General features: G+C 41.1%; 2 protein-coding genes and 2 long non-coding RNA genes across 4 annotated transcripts; 2 read left to right on the top strand and 2 right to left on the bottom strand.

Moving 5' to 3' along the window:
* Nucleotides 1-1723: 1723 nt before the first annotated feature.
* LOC136447811 (uncharacterized) lies at nt 1724-3241 on the bottom strand. Its single transcript, XR_010757776.1, has 3 exons — nt 3078-3241; nt 2256-2369; nt 1724-1766 (listed from the first exon to the last, which is right to left on the bottom strand). It is a non-coding gene; the product is annotated as an uncharacterized lncRNA (long non-coding RNA).
* A 390-nt stretch (nt 3242-3631) lies between these two features.
* LOC136447155 (actin-fragmin kinase-like) lies at nt 3632-11400 on the top strand. Its single transcript, XM_066445853.1, has 7 exons — nt 3632-3766; nt 8835-8955; nt 9129-9336; nt 9673-9872; nt 10264-10378; nt 10796-10951; nt 11291-11400. The coding sequence occupies exons 2-7, from the start codon at nt 8857-8859 to the stop codon at nt 11398-11400; spliced, it is 888 nt and encodes a 295-aa protein (XP_066301950.1). The 5' UTR covers nt 3632-3766; nt 8835-8856.
* Nucleotides 11401-11620: 220 nt separating this feature from the next.
* On the top strand, nt 11621-14861 carry LOC136447346 (uncharacterized). Its single transcript, XM_066446170.1, has 2 exons — nt 11621-11734; nt 12157-14861. Exons 1-2 carry the CDS (start codon nt 11641-11643, stop codon nt 13500-13502), a joined length of 1440 nt encoding a protein of 479 aa, XP_066302267.1. The 5' UTR covers nt 11621-11640; the 3' UTR covers nt 13503-14861.
* A 3573-nt stretch (nt 14862-18434) lies between these two features.
* Nucleotides 18435-20054, bottom strand: LOC136447963 (uncharacterized). Its single transcript, XR_010757810.1, has 3 exons — nt 19824-20054; nt 19350-19431; nt 18435-18637 (listed from the first exon to the last, which is right to left on the bottom strand). It is a non-coding gene; the product is annotated as an uncharacterized lncRNA (long non-coding RNA).
* Between the last annotated feature and the right edge of the window lie 492 nt (nt 20055-20546).

Below are 20546 nucleotides of genomic sequence, written 5' to 3'. Positions count from 1 at the left end.
TAACTTCTGAAACTCTATATAGGGGTGTTATTGGATGCATTGCAATACGTATGATGTCTAGTCTCTACTGAACAGATATAGGGTCCGTTCTAATGTTTTAATTAAGTTTGTTTTTGCGGAGGATTGTATGTCTTTCCAGCGGTTTAAGTCATTTTAATAGACGTACAAAACGCCCCCAAACATCTGCTTGGAGACTAAATGACTTCAGTCCAGCCTTATCCAGTGACTCATCTTGCGACAGACAACATTTGTTGCTGACCTAATCTCCGAGCAGATGCATGCCTGACCGGCTTGTTTTGTGCGCCTGGCAATCGTTCTCTTTATCTTTAAAGAGAAAATACTACACCGAAAGCACGCGAAAAACACCAAGAAAGACGATCAAAATAAGCCACACATCTGCTTGAAGAATATCCTGACCCGCTTGCGCGCGCGAGGTCATCTTCAAGCAGAGGTGTGGTGTTTGTGGATAATTCTTTAGTGGTGTTTGTGGATAATGTTTTAGGCGGTAATATCACGTCTATGGCTTTGAAACGCCTGACTACCACCCAAACGATTAAGAAGTCAAACCTGTATGATAGTGCCATATATCTGCTTCAATATTTCGACATAGATTTGCTTCAAAAAGGCTCGAAGTCAATAGGTTGTGTCTTACTCCTTTCACAGCAGTCCTCAGTCTTTGACAGAATCCTTAAATAGTGAGTTCAAACACAAAGGCACCCAAGCCTTGAACTAAAGCATAGTTTCACCTACCTCAATACTTGACTGGTTCTGGATACTGGATGTGTGTATCAGTGAGTCCCCAAGGAAGCTCCCAGCTCTCTGGAGGAAGACAATTGTTGATCATCACTACGAACTGCTTGAGATTGACGGCACAAATGGTACACTAGTGTCAGTGAGAGGACTGAGCGTAAGTGATAGTCTCTATATCAGGCTCCGTGGGCTGTTCTTATATTTCCTGTTTTTGGTGATGCGGGAGCATTAGCGACCAAAGCTCTCATTAGATTCAAACACATTTCACTGATAAAGTACTGTTTTCTTGTCTTTCACATCATACTTTTACATCATGGATCATATTCCTATTATAAAGTGATAAGTCATACAAGTCCTATTTTGGTCGCGCAAGGGCCGTGCTCCATCCAGTAAAAAAGGGACCTAACGTATCATCATTCGCTGTTTCGATTGTTGCCATCATGTTCTTTTGGTTGTCATCTTTGTAATGATTTGTCGCCACTAGAATCATATAGCAAAAATGCGTAAAAAGGCAATGCCAAAGCACCGACCGGAGCCTGATATTGAGGCTAGTGAATTCGCATGCATTGACACTATCTCTGTGACTGGGCAGTGTTGACACAGTGCGCATTTGGTGCGCTTTGGATGCCTTAGAGGCCAACATGTCAGCTACCACATGCCTACATGTTTCCTCCACAGCGCTGAATGCTGGGAGGGAAGATCGTGAAGTTTCCTTACTGCCCCGTTTTCGAGAGGCGACATTGATAAAACGCCGACTGAAGACTGGTTATAGTAGACGTTTACATACCTTGCGTCTGCGGCAAGATATCTAAAGTTTAATCATGCATGTTTCATGTTATGTTCAAAGTTTGAATACGAGTGAAAAGCTTACCGACCTTCCAACCGTTTCTTTGATCTCCTTCAGGTAAGTTGCTTGACGCGTCAATACCGTGCCCGCCCATCCCGTGTCAGTGAATGCTGGCTGAGGCGAATGAGATGGCGGCTTCCCTCCGTACTCAGAACACTGATGAACATAACTAATTTGTGAGGGGAGAGAAGAAGACGTCACGTGATGTCATCGGTGGAGCAAAAGTGCCCAGAAGTCGGTACCGTGCCCCGTCCCGTTTCAGGCAATGCTGGTCGAGGTTTAGAGATGTAGATGGCGGCTTTCTTTCCGTACTGGACACTCATGAACATTATTGATTTGTGAGGGGAGCGAAGAAGACGTCAGGTTTCAAGTTTAGATTTGCCACTGATGTAGGCTATATAGAGGCGAGAAGAGTGGCACATAGTTCATCCTGTATGCTAATAGTATTAGCTCAGTGTAGACCCATAAGCATTGCGCTCACGTACATCTTTATATTGAATACCGTGACTACGTGTACGTCATAACTACTTATCCCCCTGGAGTGCAAATCCAGATTTAAACATTTATCCTCTTGTATTGAGTCGTTAATTTGTTTCACAGAAGTCGCTTGTTTTCACAGTACGAAGTGCACCCTTTATTCCAATCAATATACATATACCTTCTCCCGTCCAGTTAGGCGTGGGAAGTTGGACAACACTTAGCTGTCATCAGTGACGTAAAAGGTTGTTGGTGATCAGCATTGTCGACGGTTGTCACATCCTTGAAGAAAATTCTACGAAAAAAATGCCATCATACAACGAATGAGACCGCGTGTCTGTTTGACAGGCATATCTTTCTCGAAGTACTTTTGTTTATAGATACCGTAATTTTTGCCGTTTCCATGGTCCTCCCAAAGAGCCTTTATACTGATTCAGACCATTTAAGTTAAGGACGCTGCCTTCAATATGATTGACGTCATTTGTCCACCATTCAAGTGGACCGACTGACCTGGAGGCTTTTTCTTTGAATACCAACGTTACGTCATCTCTGACCTGTAGGACACGCATCCAGATTTGGCGATACTTATCCTCTCGCATGTAATATAGATTTGTAATGGTTTTCAAAATACTAAAGAAACAATTTCTCGAGCCTTTTCGTTCCATTCCTTTCTACAGTACCCGGGTTATTTACAACTAGTCAATACTGATTTTCGATTTTCTTTCGATAAAGGCTATGCATTACCCGTGAATTGGGGGAAAAAAGAGAAAACTACACTCCTATCCTCTTAGAATAAGAAACCCCACCGCCAAATCTAGAAAAAAAGTGGGGCATGTCCATTTTCTACTGCTTTCAAAAAGGTTCTAACCATTCCAGATCTGTACAGGTATTTCTTGATGTAGTGGGTAGCCGCTTGATTCTCATAAAAATCTGTACATTGTCTTTTTTCTTCGATCACATAAATGTATCGTTTTCAAATAACGAAGTCTCACCTTTGGGTCACCTTTGTCTCATCCTTGCCAAGCTGTGCGAGATTTCTCTCAAAGTCTTTCTCATCTCTCCTTCTAAAATCTTCCAAGATTTGATCATCTTCTTTCTTTTAAAGATCTTCCAGGATATGATCCACTTCTCTCAGTCAACCAAGGAGTCTTCGCACTGAAATTATGCGACTCATTCGACGAATTCATTCATTCTTGTATGACCGAACGGGTACTAAGTATCTATTTCGCCCGAGAGGTCATCTTGGACGTCGCCCAATCCCCTCCCCCTATTCAACGTCTCCATGGCAACCAGGTAACAGGCATCATCCAGTGAACCGAAGTGACCTCGAGTGGTACGTACCACTTTCAGCGGGGACGTAATATAAAAATGATTCACCCATAATTTCCGTGTTTTTTTCCTTAGTGGCAATATATATCACGTTTCGTGAAAAACTATTAATTATAAGATGTTACAGGGCAAAGTATTAGATCTTACTTATTTGTATTTTTCACATTTAGGACATCGAATAAAATAGACCCCCCCCACATAAAATGGGATATGGATTGATCCCTCCCCGAGAATTTGCGTCACCGTTCTAAAAACAACATGGCCAGGCACAAAGAACGGAAATTTCCAGTTCGAGATAATTTTCTCAATGTGCTGCTCTTTCGTGACCACTAGGATGGTTATTTCAACCTCTCCTTGTCCATGGTAAGTGTCTGCTTCTAGTTCAGTGGCTAAACACGAGGGACAATTCAACCAAAGAGAACCCTCACAACATGACTCAAAGGGGCGTGTGTTTTTCGTTGGACTTTGTTCGATTGTAAATTCGTATTTACTTGAATGCTGTCTTGCTGTGTCTTTGTTATTTGTCACGCAGCGATCTTAAGATTTCCAAGAGGCTAATTCTTCTTAAGACACAGGTTGCCGTACATTTCGAAATCCGTTTGACTATTTAGAGATCCCTTCCCAGGTCCACTTGTTATGATGACTTTGCAGTTTCATTGGCCATCAGAAGTTAAGGCATGCCTTTCTCTTTATTATCATATTTCTAAAGTCAAATTCAGTTACAAAGATATGTGAGTACAAAAGAATATAGCCAGATTTCTTTTTTTCCCCTCAATTTTGTTGATGCCAGTGTTTAGACGTATGTACCATGTAACCAGGTGGTTACTGTTCGACATGTCAAAAGTGTTTACATTGCTCTTGTGTCAGGTTATCAGTGCAAATTGCCCAATAAAGGTGGCTAGAATATATACATGATGCTGGTTACTGTTATAACATGTAATGTGATAACTTGATGTAAACCTTTTCCCACGCAAACCCAGTGAATTTTAACAGTTTATCAAGAAATTCGAACAATAAATTGTGCATGGAACATTTTCCATCCCTCATGACTTAGTTGCTTAAGCTTTTGCATCAGAAGATAATCCGTAAAGGCTGTTAAAGAGGATAAAGGAGAATCCAGTGTAAATGTTTGATGAGGATAATCCTGGATCAAGTGTAAATCAAATCAGGCTTCGTCCATTTTAAGTATAATCTTCTATTAACATTGGTCAAAGCAAGGAGGTTAAATCTGATTTTAACCACCTCGGTCAAAGCAGATGTCATTTTCGAAAGAAATTCAAAGGGGAGAAACTTCAAAGTCAGTGTATCAGAAAACAGGGCAAGCTAAAACATTATGACCTTCAAACATCTGCTTGGAGATTAGCCATACCTTTTTTTCATTTTTTGAAAGGCCAAGCTAACTATATTCAATGATACAAAGAAATCAACTGTTGTATACTATATGCCTTCTTTTTCATCCGAGAGCCTCTCTACAAAGGCTTCAACACATACTGACTTCCATGGGTGAAAAATTCACAATGGCACTAAGCACTCCCGAAAAATACTTCAGGTACTTAGCATACATTGTTGCTTGTTGAAATTGACCTTAGGAACTATGATTGGCATGAGACTATTGGATCCTTTATTTTACCTATAGTTCAAAATTGGGTCATAGTTTATGCAAACAGATTCGCAATAAGTACTTCAACTTGTAATATATACTATTCAGTGTAGGTCTGAGCGCTTTGAGTTTGAGGGTCAGCATGCCTCTTTTTCTGTGAGGCGTAGCGAGCTATCTTAATTCACCTCAATTTCAACGTTCAAGAAGTGTTGTAGGTGAATTAGTTAAACTGGTTGCTTTAATTCTATGTAGCACATTATTTTCTGTCCTGAACTCATCGTTAAGCGTTATTAACAAATAATTAGAACGTCAGATTGCCTAAACAGTCACAACAACGCGTACGGTTGTGTGGGACACCCAATGAATATATGTACAAAGGAGCAATCAAATGAAGACATGTGGCAATTCTGAGCACCCCTAGCAGTATTTTCAGGTACTGCAGCATTACAAGCTGAGACCCCCGTCCTAGTGTGGTATATAGTTTATTTAGAAAGTTAGAAGCCAGCTGGCACATTCAGGTCAATGACCTCAATCTGGGACACCAGGCTTTAGGACATATCTTTTTAATAACTCACCTGTTCATTGTGGTATCTCTTAAATTAGAAGTGACAGGAGTTAATCTTTTTCATTCATCTTCTCAAGTGACATTTTTAATTCTTCACAATGACTGGTTAAAGCCTTCTTGGTTAAAGCTATCTGTTGACAGTCTACCACATAATTACTTGCCCAGTTGCCCAGTAGGGGGTCAGTAATAGACTTGTTTGGTTCATTGTTTCGCAGTTAGACAGTTTGAGTGACCTGTATACCACTGTTTTCTAGGCTTGACCCTTTTTAATGTATTAGTGTTTACCACAACTGAATCAAACAAGAGTGCTTTGGACACATACCTCTGTGAAGTAATTATGGTGTATGTGGTGCATGCCAAGGTGTTTGATACATGTGTCCTCTTCACCAGGAATAGCGATTTCCTGTTTCCATCTATGTTCATTACAACAGTAGGCAACCAAGGTAGTGTACCAAGCCAGAGCCTAACCTCTGCTTGGAGAGTAGCTAATTGGCCCCAGCTTGTATAACACAGGCTACCATAAGGCGAACGATGGGATCACACTACCTTCAAGATGGGCAATGTCGATTTATAATTCTATGAACCTGAAAATACGGCTACTCAGCCCAAAATTGCCATGTTTCATCAGGGCTACAATAACTATGCAAGGCATTTATGTTTTATGGCAAGGAAGTTATAGCTGCGAACACACAAACTCAGACAAAAACAGTACCCCTATCAGAGGTCACTGACCTCCTTCACGGAGGTAACAAGAAGATATGATTTTTGGGCTTTTTGAGGCAATCTTATGGCGATTACATGTCAAATTCCTGTGCTGGTTTCTTAAATTTACTGTTTTCCATCCCTAAAACTGTTAATTGAAATTATCAGCCTCACAAAAGAGAGAAACTTTTTTTCTGCAAAATCCTTCAGCTGTCTTCCATACCCACTATAACCCTCTTAGCTCTGTGTACCCTGTCCTTGGCTTGATGTGTCATATTTCTGCATCAGCGCAGCGGAACAAATAGGGTGCGAGGACCGCGTGAAGACAGGAGTGGTTCAGGTGTCCTCAGAAGGGCCGTTGTCATGGCGACTCCAAACAAACAAACGTAAACAGTCTCACCTGTTGGTTGGGGATGACCGGGAAAGTTAGGTCACGGGTGTGAGATGCGGTGGATCGGTTAACAGCTTAGTTAGGAGGGAAGTCAACTGGAACTACGCTGAAAGGGATATCGCCTAGTGTGTTAGCCTAGCTCTAACACTGTGTTTTAAGGCCTTTATAAGATGATGATGAACGGTTTATTGAGTACTCGAACTGACAATGGCAGTCAACTGACTGAATTGGTGTCAGACTTTATAAAGATATATAAATCAATCAATAATGATATCAGTGTTGCAAGCTCAGCTGTTGCAGGCTTTTGAGGGCAAAAACATTGCTTTTAGCCTAGCTCTAACAGGTGGTTTGGGGCCTTTATAAGGGATACCACTGTTGATAGCCTAGCTGTTGCAGGCTAATCTGAAGATGAGAACATTCAGTTTTAGCCGAACTGTTATCAATATATGAGTGTTAATGTGCAATTTTTAATTGGAGGAAATTTTAAAGAAAAATTGTTGCCTTCCACTCCCATGATATCATGGAACTGAATCATAGTAAAATTCAAGTTTATTGCATCACATATCATGCAGTTGGCACAATTCATTTGGTTGAAATTTTTCAAGAACTTTTCTTAAAAAACAACACCCCTACTAGTATTACATGCAAAACATTTGACTAGTCCATGCTTTAATTATTTCATATAATATTTAAGGCTCCTGTTATACTTCAAACATCTTACCTCTTGTTCCTATTGTGTATTTCACACTGTAGGCAACCATATTCAATCCCTTTTCTAGACACACTCCCCAAACCACACCCTGTAACCAATATGTTAGCAACCATTCTACTACACTTGGGGACAGCCCAGAAGAAAGAAAGATAATGTTTGTTTGCTGAATAAACCTGTCATCATCTTCATCATAATGTATTACGTGTATATCTGTCATTATTTCCCCTTGTATCTTATGCCATATTGATAACAATATTACTAATCTAAAATATCAATTAGGCAAACATATCAATTTCACCCAAAACCACACCCTGTAACTAAATACGTTAGCAACGTTACCCTCTCTGCTATTCTCAGGTAGTGGAAAAATCCTATAGCTTTAAAAGAAAGAAAGACGATTTATCTAATATCTAGCATTATATCCAGTATTATCATATGCCACGTTGATACCGATATCACAATTTAAAACCAAGAGAATTAGGTTTCTATGTTTTGCTTCTTTAAAGATCAAAACAAACGCCCATACACAGTCGATTTAGCATCAATTTGTTATGTGATATTTACATATGGTGTTCTGTTACTGGGCTGTTTTTATAGACAAATCCATGTAAACAATGTAGAGCGTCACCTGGCAGGGGTAACTAAGGTAGGATTAGAGCATGTTGGTGCTGTCTTGTCAATTAAGAGGTAATGTTATATGTCTGCAGTCTTTCTTAGACTGAGTTTTGACCCATTTTTAAATGAATGTGTCTTGGACTGCTATTGAAAGACTGCTGTGTAGTGTATCAGGTTGCATATTGCATAATGTTTGTTTGTATCGCATACGCGGTTAACCGCCTCATGGTGTAACACACCAGGTTTGTACTAGATTGCACTAAGCTATGTTTGCACTGGTGTATCTGGGCAGATTTATTTGATCCACTCACTGGGAAGGACCTACACTTTATTAGTGTTGTGGGCTCTTTATCGTGCTCAAGGTGTACACATGGCTCTTATCATTTATGTTACCTTTGCGCTATTATATTATCATATTTTTATGATGTTAGAATCCCATCCTTATATTCCAGGACGAGCTAGCAGCCCTGTAAGATGTAGCTAGAGAAAGACATTTATTTATGTTGTATCATAGAGTTATATAATTTCATGATGTTCCCTATCCTCTAGGCACAGGTAGCCACCCTGTAAGATGAAACTAGAGAAATACATGTTTAGTTTATGATATTATAGAATTATATATAATTGATGATGTAACTTCCCTCCCCCCCAGGCTGAGCTAGCAGCTCTGTAAGATGAAGTTGGAGAGAGATTTATGTTTGTGATATCATTTAGTAACTGTCATATTTTCATGATGTTCCCCGCCGTCAAGGCCAGGCTAGCAGCCCTGTAAAATGGAGTTGGAGAGAAACATCTTTGTTTGTGATATCATAGAGTTGTATTTTGAATGATGTTCCCTCCCCCCAGGCTGAGCTAGCAGCTCTGTAAGATGAAGCTGGAGAGAGAAGACTCGGGGCGTCGCTCCATCCTGGCCAGACTCAGGACCACAGGCAAGGAGGATGTCGACGAGGACATGCTTATCACACAGGTGATAAAGGCGTTATTTCTGCTCAGATGTAGAAATAGATGTAGAAACAGACAATATAATTCATTTTAAGACATGCAGAAAATGGGTAGGACGTCAAAGAAATATCTTGTCTTAGATTTGCCCTGATGGTAGAAATACAATAATTTTTAAAATTTATATATTCATATTTTCAGGACCTAGAAAAAGATGTTCTGGCCAATCCCTCTGCAAAATCAACAGGTGTCAACAAGCTGTCCTACCATTGGTCAGAGGTGCCAACCAATGAGGAGGCTCCTTGCAACAGGAGCAAGCATGCAGCCTGTGTCCATGATGGAAGCCTGTTTCTGTATGGAGGACGGGACATCAGGGCAACACGGAAGGATCTGTGGCAGTGTGATCTAAGTAAGCTTTTAGCTTCCCCTTTTCAATGTTTATTTGTTCACTTGAATTCACAAGAAGCAAGGGACAGCAGAACAGGTGTAAAACACCCCTGCTAGTTGCGGAGCCCATCTCTCTCCTTCCTTGCCTCTTACCTAATCCCAACCATAATCATTTACCCACTTTTACGTCTGGTTGGAGTGAGGAAAGTTGTGTAAAGTGCCTTTCCCAAAGACCTTAGCTGGGAATGCCAGAAATCGAACCCATGACCTTTCGATCTGGTGTCCTTTAGTTTAGCCACTTGGCAATTCAATGTCACAAGTGTCAGGAATTTATACCTGATTTCTTTTTTATCTGTAGGAACAAACCAGTGGTCCAGCCTCCCTGCACAGGGCGACGCCCCGTCCCTGCTCCAGGAACATTCCATGGTGGCGTACAAGGGGCGGCTGTACCTGTTCGGCGGCTCGTTGGGCTGCAGTGACGACAGGGAGAAGCCGCTTTGGATCTACGACATCGAGGCTGGAAACTGGAGAAACCATCTTTCCGAGTCTGAAGTCAAGGTGCGTTATTAGGGACAATTTGTGAAGAAGATTTGGGAAGACAGAAATATGAAATTTGAATACAGAATTTGTAGAAATATGAATAACATCTACTAACATAATTCCACCAGGGTACATACAATGTCATGTAATTTTGCCACCCTGTAAAGATACGCCCAAACAGATCTCCAACGTCCTCCAGTATAATGCACTCCTGTATATCTAAACTGTGCATACCTGGGGGGTGCTGCACTAGAGATCTCTCAAACACACTGTTTTTCAAAGTGGCGGACTTCTGTAACCTGGCGGATTAATGCTAATGGGGGTTATGTCCTTTTGTTGTTTCAATGAATTTTTCTCTTATTACTAGAATGCTTATGAAGAATAATTTTTTTCTATCCCATCATTTCAGATCCCCGTTGGTCGACGGTGCCACACAGCTGTGATATCCCACAATTCTATGCACATCTATGGCGGCTACATTGACCTGAAGGGGTCATCGGGAGAACTCTGGACATTTGTGTTCGGTAAGGAAACATGTAACGTTACAATTGTTCCTCCCAATTGTCACACAAAATTCAATTTAGAGACAATATGGCAAAGAGGTCTACTGTTCATCGTGATTGGCGAAAAGAGCTAAGGGGAATTTTCCCAATATGATGACCTGTATATACACATTACAAATCTAAAGTTACTCAATTAACTGGACAAGTATTCAGACATTTCAGACAGCATCTGCCATTACAGGCAATATGTACCCCCTGGATAAATAAATAAACAAACAAACAAACAAACAAAGATGCTGTGGATGCTGTCTGAAACATCTGACCATTGGCAGAACTTATCCAGCTGCTTGAGTAAACATTTGTGTATCTTATTTGTCTTGGATGTCTTAAACCTTCATTGCTTTCACTTAGTAATCTGTATTTTCCAATGACCAACAGAAAATGGCCACTGGCATCTCAGCTCTGACGGACAGACCAACCACGCGCCTCTCCCCAGACACTCCCACTCCGCAGTGGTGCATGATGGAAACATGTGGGTATATGGAGGGTTGAACAACCTTCACCCTTTGGGGGACCTGTGGAAGTGGAACTTCGGTAGGAGACCTTCTTTCTAAAATTATGAATGAGAGTGAGTGAGTGAGCAAGTGGATGGATGGGGTTGGTTGGGTGAGTGAATGAATGAATGAATGAATGGGTGAGTGAATGGATGACAGTGAGTGAATGATTGAGTGAGTGAGTGAATGAATGAATGAAAAATATCCAGTGGGTTTAAGCTGCTTGAAGAAGACAATGTGATACATGTTTGAGAATCAACAGGTGGTCGATGGCAAAAGTGCAAAAATTTGACCAAAATCTCGCCCACAAAAAATTCCCATTATGAGATAAATCCATGGATTTGATATTGACTGATGCCTCTTCCATTTTCCCTCCCAGAGAAGCGTGCGTGGAGCCGTGTTCGGTTCAGGTCAGGCCCGCCCGAGCTCAGTGGACACAGCGCTGTAAAGGTGAGTACCATGTTCAGATGGACGACGGGAGGTACATAAAGTCATATCGAAGACTTTAAAGATGGTATAAACTGCTTTAGAATCTCTGATTATCACTTGTAACTTTGGAAAGTTGAACACACAGTGCTAACAGTGGACTAGCCTCCTGCTGTAGAGTAGTATCATCTGTGCTTGCACAACTGTGGGGCCCAAGGGCCAAGGAAACAATGGGCACCGCCCTATACAACATATGATGTGGAAGGACTTTAACTTCGACAAATTGAATGACTCTTACCCCTGATGTCTTCCCTCCAGGCTGCCCACTGTATGCTGGTGTTTGGAGGCCAGGACAGCTCAGGGACACTCAGACAGGACATGTGGAGGTTCAGCTTTGGTAAGATTCTTTCTTCTTTCTGTGCGATATTCCATTTTAAAACTTCAGGAATTATACTTTTGAAAGCTTAGAAGTAGTCTATAGCTAGTACATTCAATGCAATCTCACATGTTTGAAAATAACATTATGGTAAGTCAATAAGAATTGGTTTTGCTATACTGGTATTTTCGTTTCGGAAATCTAATTTTAGAATTCGACTTTGACGCAGTGGCATGACATTCAAGGTCTAGAAGATCTTGTTGAAATGCTACAAAGCTACCAAATAGCAAAGAGATATCGTTAGATGTACCCTAGTTGTTCTTATGGAATTTAGTAGCTGTCTGTCACCCCTTAAGGTTTTGAATGTGATGTCTCCCAAATTGTGATCCTTTAAAGTACATGTACTGATTTTTGTCTTTTGTCGATTGCTTGCGTTTCCATAGCGAATCAGACGTGGGATAAGATCATCATCAACAGGATGTGGCCGTCTCCCCGCACCCAGCTGACCTTCACCTCCCTGGTGACCTTCAACCTCCAGGCTGCCGCCCCCGCCACCCGGACGTGGTCCGTTCCGTTCTTCCTCGACCACACAGGGCCGACGCCCGACGACCACCGACCGCGCACCTCACCCGCTTCCGCAGAGGAAAAACGCTTCAGGAACCGGATCCACCCGGTTTTGCGAAATGGCAGGAAACGAGACATCTCTCCCCAAAGACTCAGTGAGGAGGAAACTGCGCCACACCGTACAAGCCCATTGGGCTGGTGTGGCGAAAACCCCAACATCGATATTCAGACTCAAAACATCTGGCAGGCAAAAGAAAATGCAGTACAGGACGATTTAGATACTAGGAAGGGAGATACGTATAAACCTGCTTGCACCCCATCTCAGGGTAAACTGGGAAACGACTTACAGGAACAAGGTAAGGGTGATGCTGGTGCACGGGGTAAAGCCCCCTTGCCAGGGTTCATCCGGACGAGCTCTGTGGAGTCCATTCAGATCAGCAGCAGGCTGCACTTCTCCGAGACACCCGAGATTATCCTAGACGACTCTCTAGACTGCGGCAACGAAAGGAACCTACTGGTGCCAAACATGAAAGCCTCGCAGAGCTTTCCCGAGGGGATCGTAAACAGGAAGAGAAAAACGAAGCACGAAAAAGTCGGGATAGAAAACGCCGCTTTCGTCGGTGCTGAAACTAAACAGGGAATGGAGGACCTGCAACTTGAGGACTTGGAGGACTCGGCTGCCTTGGATGCGGAGTTCAGTCGTTACCATGGCAACAGGGCTTCCCGTGGCAACAGACATGATCTCTATGGCAACAGACACAATCTCCATGGCAACATTCAGGATCTCCATGGAAACAAACAGCATTCTAATGACATCAGGAATGATTCCCTCAGTAAGCTAAATTCTTATGGAAATACTTCAAGTTCCAAGGAACTGACAAGCCACACAGAGAGAAGGAATGTTCTTTTGCATGGACAGACAGAAACAAACTTGTCTCCTTCAAGCAAAAAGCAGAGCGTCAACAGCCCTTCTCTGCCACTGAGCACGTCTCCTTCCTCTTTGACAGTCGCCTCTTCTGCCGCAAGAGATTCTCCTACGTTGGGAGTTTCTGCAGCCCCTGGGTTTACTCCTACCTCAGCGTACGATGATTCTGAAGCAGCAAACGCGTTCATGCCATGTATGGGCGTGACCAGCGTGGTAGCATTGGGGGGAAGAACTGCTGGGGTGCACTACGCCAACAAGCCCTTGTCAGTGTGGAAGTTGGATGTTGCACCACTACAGTAGGGCACTGTGTTAAGCTGTCACTGTTATGGCCACACAACTTATTTACTAGACATATACTACACTACCTGTTTGGACTGTTGTACGTTATACATGTATTGACACAAGCTACAGCCTGCCACTGCAATGCAATAGTTGTTCTGAGATTATCAGTCACATTTTAAGATAATGCTGCAACCACTGTTTCTAGTTTGTTTAGACCCTTGTACTGCCTAGTGGCACACAGGACAGCAAGTTTCCTTGCTGTTTCAGTAGCAGGGTATCTATTACAGGGAGGAGTTTGCCCTTCCCCTTTAACATACTCGAGGCACCTCCTCTTACACTGAAAGACGGGTGCAGCCCCAACCAAGATGTTCTGACTCAGGATTGAACCGAGGTCTCCCAGTTACCAACTAATATTGGAACCTGTGAGGCTGCTATCAGTTGAGCTATAGGGACATCCCTACTGTTTTTAACAGCCTTATGATATATCATATCATCACTTGGGACAGATAACAATGTTGGATTCCAAAAATATGGGTTACCCTCTACTATTCTCAGGCCTTAACTCTTTTGTGGTTGGTTCTTTTAGCAGATTACTCAGGTTATTGTTAGTTTTCCAGAACTCGCACATTGCAAAATTACTTGACCAAATATGTGTCCAGTGCACTATTAACATCAAAAGTTGACATATCAGATGGGGTTGTACTTTTTTCTATGCAGAAAGATAACACAACTTAAAAATTAGACTTAAGAAATTGTATGTAAAAAGATGTGATGATTTTATGTAAATATGACCATGAAGTATTTTGACATATAATGTCTTGTCAATAGCACTTGGCTTGATAAATACACTTGGTTGTGTACAAAGGAACTTTGTTATGATCCTATTTTCTTACAGAAAGTGTGATGTATTATAAACTCAGTGAATGTGTTGGTATAAGAACACAAAGTGTTCACATTTGATGAAACAAATATGTACTACACAGATCAATTTATATGTGAAATATAATTCATTGTAAATGTTTATCAAATGAAGGAACTGTACTTTAAGGTGGCAGTTTGTATTTTTCTGCAAATGTCTCAGTCTTGTAACTAGATTGGATGCTGCAGTCTTTTGTATTGTTTGTAAAAATGTTGAACTCTAAGGAATAATATATTTTGAGTATGTAACATGTTAGAAGGCAGTCGAATACTAGTCTGATGTTCTGTAAATGTAATGTAATTACTTGTAGCTTTAAGTCACGTGTAAGCCAATAGAATGATATCTTAAAAAAGAAAAATGATGCTATGCAGTATTACAGTCAATTACCACAAAAAAGTATGGAAGAATCATTCTTGAATTCTTTCATGTATGTGATGAAATGAAGATGACAATGTGAATATCATGATCACCGTGTTGGCTTATTTAGTTGTGTGATCATTGATTTCTTTAGACATTAATAGTACCAAGGAGGTTGTATAGAACCTCCTTGATAGTACTGAAAAGTACAATGCATAAAAAGTTAGGCGTTATCAAAATGATTCAATGTCAAGAAAAAGAGCAGGAAAAGTCTGCGAAATTCATTCAAGAACCTATTTCGTTTAGCATTGGTATTTGTTTCACCTGCCATGAACTACAAGACACCTAACGTTACCCACATGCAAAATACATGTATGGATACAGAAGTCTTCGAGGTATGTTGGCCACAAATATCTGGAAACACAAGACATACATGTACAGGCATAGATGCAGACAGACACACGCACGCACAAACGCAAGTACACAAAGACACACGCAAACACAGACAGACGCGCTAAAACATTCCATTTGGCATGGAGGCACATGTATTACAAAATTTAAGCGCCCCGACGCGACCAAGGCTATATTGCATCCTTAATTACTCCTCGTATAGAATGTTATCTATGTACCAGTGGATGCCATACTTCATACCTTGTACAATTGTTGTGCAATAAAGTTATTATATCTTATAGCGTTTCGAAAGGAAGATTGGATCTATTCATAGACAAACAGACAAAGGCACCATAATTGCTGCGTTTCAGGAAATAAGGATTTGAAATCTGGACGTGTTAAGTCCTTCAGAAAGTGGCAATTTACACGCCAGTGTACGTCAATGTAAAAAGGGCTAGTATACATAATAACAAGCAAAAACGCCCTTCTATAGTCACCACGGCTAGCCTGGGCCCTGTTCCAATGAGACCAAAACTACTACATTGACGTATATATCTTTTATTCTTTGATTTGTAAGTGAATAATGATAGAGTGATATTTGCAAATGAGTAGATACTGCTAGTTTATTAAGATTTGACCTTGTTGCACACAATGTTATAGAGCTTATAAAGAATAAAAGTCAATATAATAAAATAATAAATTCAGTCTGCACTAGGTGATGTCACACATTCAAGTGGTAGATTGCTCATTCCCTGACTAAGACTGGTACTACATGCATGTACATGTAACGTTATATATACAGTCTTTGGGTGGGTACAATTTTCCCAACATATTGGAAATCACAGTTCAACTATGCTTTACAATGAATATAATTCTACCAACCGAGATGAACTAACCAGCTAAGCAGAGTCTGACACAAAATGCCATTTCACAATATACTACTGATATTGTACAATCAAAATCTAGTTTTACACCATTAAAACTTCAGCGAAAAGCCCTAAATTACTGAGAACTCCTCTTTTTACCATTAAAGTTGTTGCAAAGAAAACAACCTATTACCTTGTCAACATAACAGTTGAAAATAATATCCAATATAAAAAGTCACAAATAAAGGTGACTTAAAGCACACAAATTATAACTCGTCTCCCAATGCCATTGTAAAAAGCCACAATCAAAGGTTATTTCAAACACACAAGTTACACGATGACAGTGTGGTCCTTTCCTTATAAATGGTATAATCATACCTTATAGCAACAATTACTCTTGTATTACATATGAGAAATATATCCCTTTAAACATAAATCTGTAGGAACTACTGTAGCATTGTTTGTATTTAAAAATACAAACAATGCTACAGTAGTTCCTTTCCCCATTATGGTACAAACATTGTACTTGCAAGTTGGTATTAATACAATTACAATTATATCTAATTATGCTAATGTGTGTTTAGCAATACTGTACAGAAACTACTCAGACTACAAATAATCTAGTTCCTTTCCCCATCAATGGTACATTCTTATTAACAACTAACCTTACATGACTGTTGTGTACAGTAGTACTATTATATCACATGTATATCAATTTGGCAATGAAGCCCATATAACATGGACATGTAAGAAACTAACAGTTACAAACATCATACTGAGATTGTAGTCACAATCTAAGGTGAACCCCATCATGCATGTACCCAGAATTTAATTGCTGTTTGGTCAACGTGGCATCAGATTTGTCTTTGGACACAACTGTATGGAAACCATTTGTAGGATTCTTTTATGTATGATGAGAACATGTTGTCCTGCTGCAGTTCTGGTGATGTGTGATTACGTTCTAGGTACATGCTACCCCATCACTGCTTAGTTCCACCTCAGAGGTTCATACTGGTTTGCAGTATCAGCACCATGTGCTTGTACAACAACTGAACCATTCTGGTAGTGAACCTGTTGGCCTGCTCCATTTCTAGGGGGAAGGGAGGGAAGCCTGTGGCCTGTATGTGCGTGTGATCTTCCTGATATAGCTACATCATCATACTCGGCTTCGTCTGCCTTTGGGGTGTCATGCGTTGTCTGGTCATGAGGACTCATTGTGACAGAAGCTGTGGTGTTTGTGCTGCTGAACACAACACTGGTACCTGGGCCTGCAGGAGGATTGCTGGTCCTCCTCTTATACATGTACCTTGCAAAGAGAACGATGCCTAAGAGGAAAAGTCCAGCCACTACGCCAAGAAAACCACTGAGGAAGACTTGCAGAGAGAATGCTTCAGGAGAAGGAGCGGCGATGCTTTCTGTTGTCTTGGACTGGAAGTGGGTACTAGGAAAAGTACTGGCTGATGTTTCGGAAGACGTTGATTTTCCTACAACACTAAAAGGGTAGGAAGTACTGACTGTAGACAAGCCAGGGGTGACAGTGTGGCTTGTTACAGTTGTTGGGGAAGATGCTTGCACCACTGATGTGGAGTTTTCTGGCTGAACAATTTTAGGAGATGAGTTAAGAAGGGTAGAGTAGGCTGTTGTTGTCTGTTCACAGATCAGATCTTCAGGATTTACATCATTCAGTAGGCCTTTCCCTGTAAGGTTACCAGGTCCAGCACAGGTGATCTGGTTTTCAAATGCATAAGAACCGTTCATCTTTTGCTTAAAGGGGAGCATCCTACAGTCACACTGCCAGGGGTTGTTGTGAATTTCAACGGTCTGAATGGAAGTTAGTATGTCAAACATTTCAGCTGAGAGACTTGTCAACTGGTTAGAGGAAAGATACAACCTCTGCAGATTATCAAGTCCCTCAAATATGTCAGCTGAGAGGGTGGTTAATTGGTTAGAGTAAAGATACAAGATCTGCAGATTACCAAGTCCCTCAAATATGTCAGCTGAGAGGGTGGTGAACTGGTTAGAGTTAAGATTCAAGGTCTGCAGATTACCAAGTCCCACAAATATGTCAGCTGAGAGGCTGGTTAACTGGTTAGAGTCAAGATACAAAGTCTGTAGTTTAACAAGTCCCTCAAATGAAAGGGTGGTTAACTGGTTAAACCTAAGAGACAAGTACCTCAGGTTACTAAGTCCCACAAATATGTCAGGTGAGAGGGTGGTTAACTGGTTAGAGTGAAGCAACAAGACCTGCAAGTTATCAAGTCCCTCAAATATGTCAGCCGAGAGGGTGGTTAGTTGGTTATGGGAAAGGCCTATTTCTGTTAAGCTGGTCAAGTTGTGGAATGCTCTGCTATGGATCATGGAGATCTGATTGTCTCTGAGACGTAATATTACTAAACTTTTATACTTTGAGAAGTCATATTGCCCTATTGTTGTGATAGCATTGTTCTCCAAGTCAAGTATAGTGATGTTTGTAGGCAGGTCCTGAGGAACACTGCTGAGGCCTCTGCTGCTGCAGTCACAGACTGATGAACAGCTGCTGCTGCAGGCTGCAGTCGGTCCAGTTTCCTTCAGGATGATCAGCAGAAGAACCAGCATCATCTTCACCTTGTTGGACATGTCACCTGTTCAAAACAGATTACAGCATACATGAAATGAATTATCTCTTGGCAACTTAACATCTTTCATGAAAAAGAATTGCCAAAGAAACAAGTGTTTGGAAACCTCATATCTCCTAGCCTGGTCCCAGTCTCTAGGGGTCGGCTTTGGGGTGTTTTCCCGGGCCCAGTCTGCTTTATTGATCTGTTTCTGTCAGCCTGTCTAAGCTGCCATATAGAATTTCGCAGCCTGTCTACTTTACCTGCCGTAGAGAGTTCCGCCGCCACCCTAGGGGGCGAACTAATTTAATCCAAGGTCGTTAACCCACCTCCGAGCGGGCTAAGCTGTCTGGGCGGGCGGGCATCACTCCCAGCGCCGTAGAGATATCGAGGAGCCCCCGATGGTATGGTTTCCAGGCTACATATCTCCAAAAACTATTCTGATTATAAAAATGACTTCTATATTTGCATAATCTATGCTTTGTCATTTACACCCTTAACTGACTTACACAGGTCACAATATTAACACAGTCCAATTATTTACCACTTGGTATCTGTTTATGATCCACCTGTCATAAACTACATATTGCATGTATTTGAGCCCTATGATCGAAAACACTGCAAACATAGTTTTTCCTTATTACTTATGTACATCAAGTCCTAATTTGTGTATTCATATATACACACTATCTAAGGTTAGGAAAGACATTGTTTTCCTCATAAGAGCAGAAAGTCCCACCTTTATGTATGGACCCTTGACAGTCCTTACACAGTTCACTTTTCTTTCCAAACAGAAATTGCGTCGAAATCACTGGTCAAATCTGCAATCACAGAAATGTGCATGGTAAATAAATATATGATCACAGAGCTGTACTCCTCAAAAGTGACTCTAAAACTGTACTTTTATGTCGTTGATACGTTTATACTAATGTAAGGACAACGGAAGCATAATTGAACAACGCACAAAGTCATTTGTGTTTTCAGAAAGTCAGAAGCTTTCTTTTATTTATTCAAGGCCCACAAGGTCATGAAAAAGACTGTTACTGTTACAGTATTGTCTTTAGTAATTTCTATGTTTTTATCATCAAATGTTCCAGATACAGTGTATGTCTTAACTCCAACATCTAAAAAGTGATTAGGGAACAACACGTTAGCTTCAAATAGCCTAAGAGTTAGCAATGATTGTTGAAGATCAAGGAGAAAGTGGACTTACTGTGAGAACATCGCCAACACTATCTCCTTTAAGTCCAAACGGCAAAGTCCCAAGAGACCCTCCAAATGTCCAACTTCCACTGGTCTATGACAGATTAGAGAAATCCTCTCTTAAATTCGAAGTAGTGTCTGTTGCACCACTTGCACCGACCTTGACAAGACACTACGCTGAAGGAAATTTTGTTACAGCACTTCTTCGCAGGATAGGAGGAAATGTTGTTACATTACTTCTTCGCAGGAGGTACATGTGTAATGTTGTACTTCTACTTCAGGTGTTTGCAAACCCTCCAGGCTGGGTATCATAAGTCACATTCTCAAGAATACATTGTTAAACTCTCAGTTTGGGCCAGTCAATTTTGAGCTGAAGGGGGAATCGTCTCATGACAGTTGTTAGTGTCACTACCTGTGACCTGATAGTTCTTCACTTTTGCATGATATTGACTTCCTGTATACCACTCTTCATCGATATTTGGGTTGAAGGGGGAATCGTCTAATGACAATGCAGATGTGTACACATAGGAAGTTCCAACCCCAGGTGGTAGATGTGTCTCTCAATCCAGTTTGAATAGCTCTGTACTTATCTCGTCACGACCTGTTGCACTTTTCCGCATAAACACTTGAATTTACATTCTTTTCTTTTTTGCTTATAAGAATGAGGTGCAAAATGCAGTTGGTAACATGTTAAAGGTGAATGCCTTACTTTTTACAGTTCTTGTGTAGACAA

This window comes from Branchiostoma lanceolatum, chromosome 13, assembly GCF_035083965.1.
Source record: "Branchiostoma lanceolatum isolate klBraLanc5 chromosome 13, klBraLanc5.hap2, whole genome shotgun sequence".
In the NCBI taxonomy this organism is placed as follows: Eukaryota; Metazoa; Chordata; class Leptocardii; order Amphioxiformes; family Branchiostomatidae; genus Branchiostoma; species Branchiostoma lanceolatum.
Note: the sequence above shows the minus strand (reverse complement) of the source record. Positions and strands in the feature narration are given on the sequence as shown.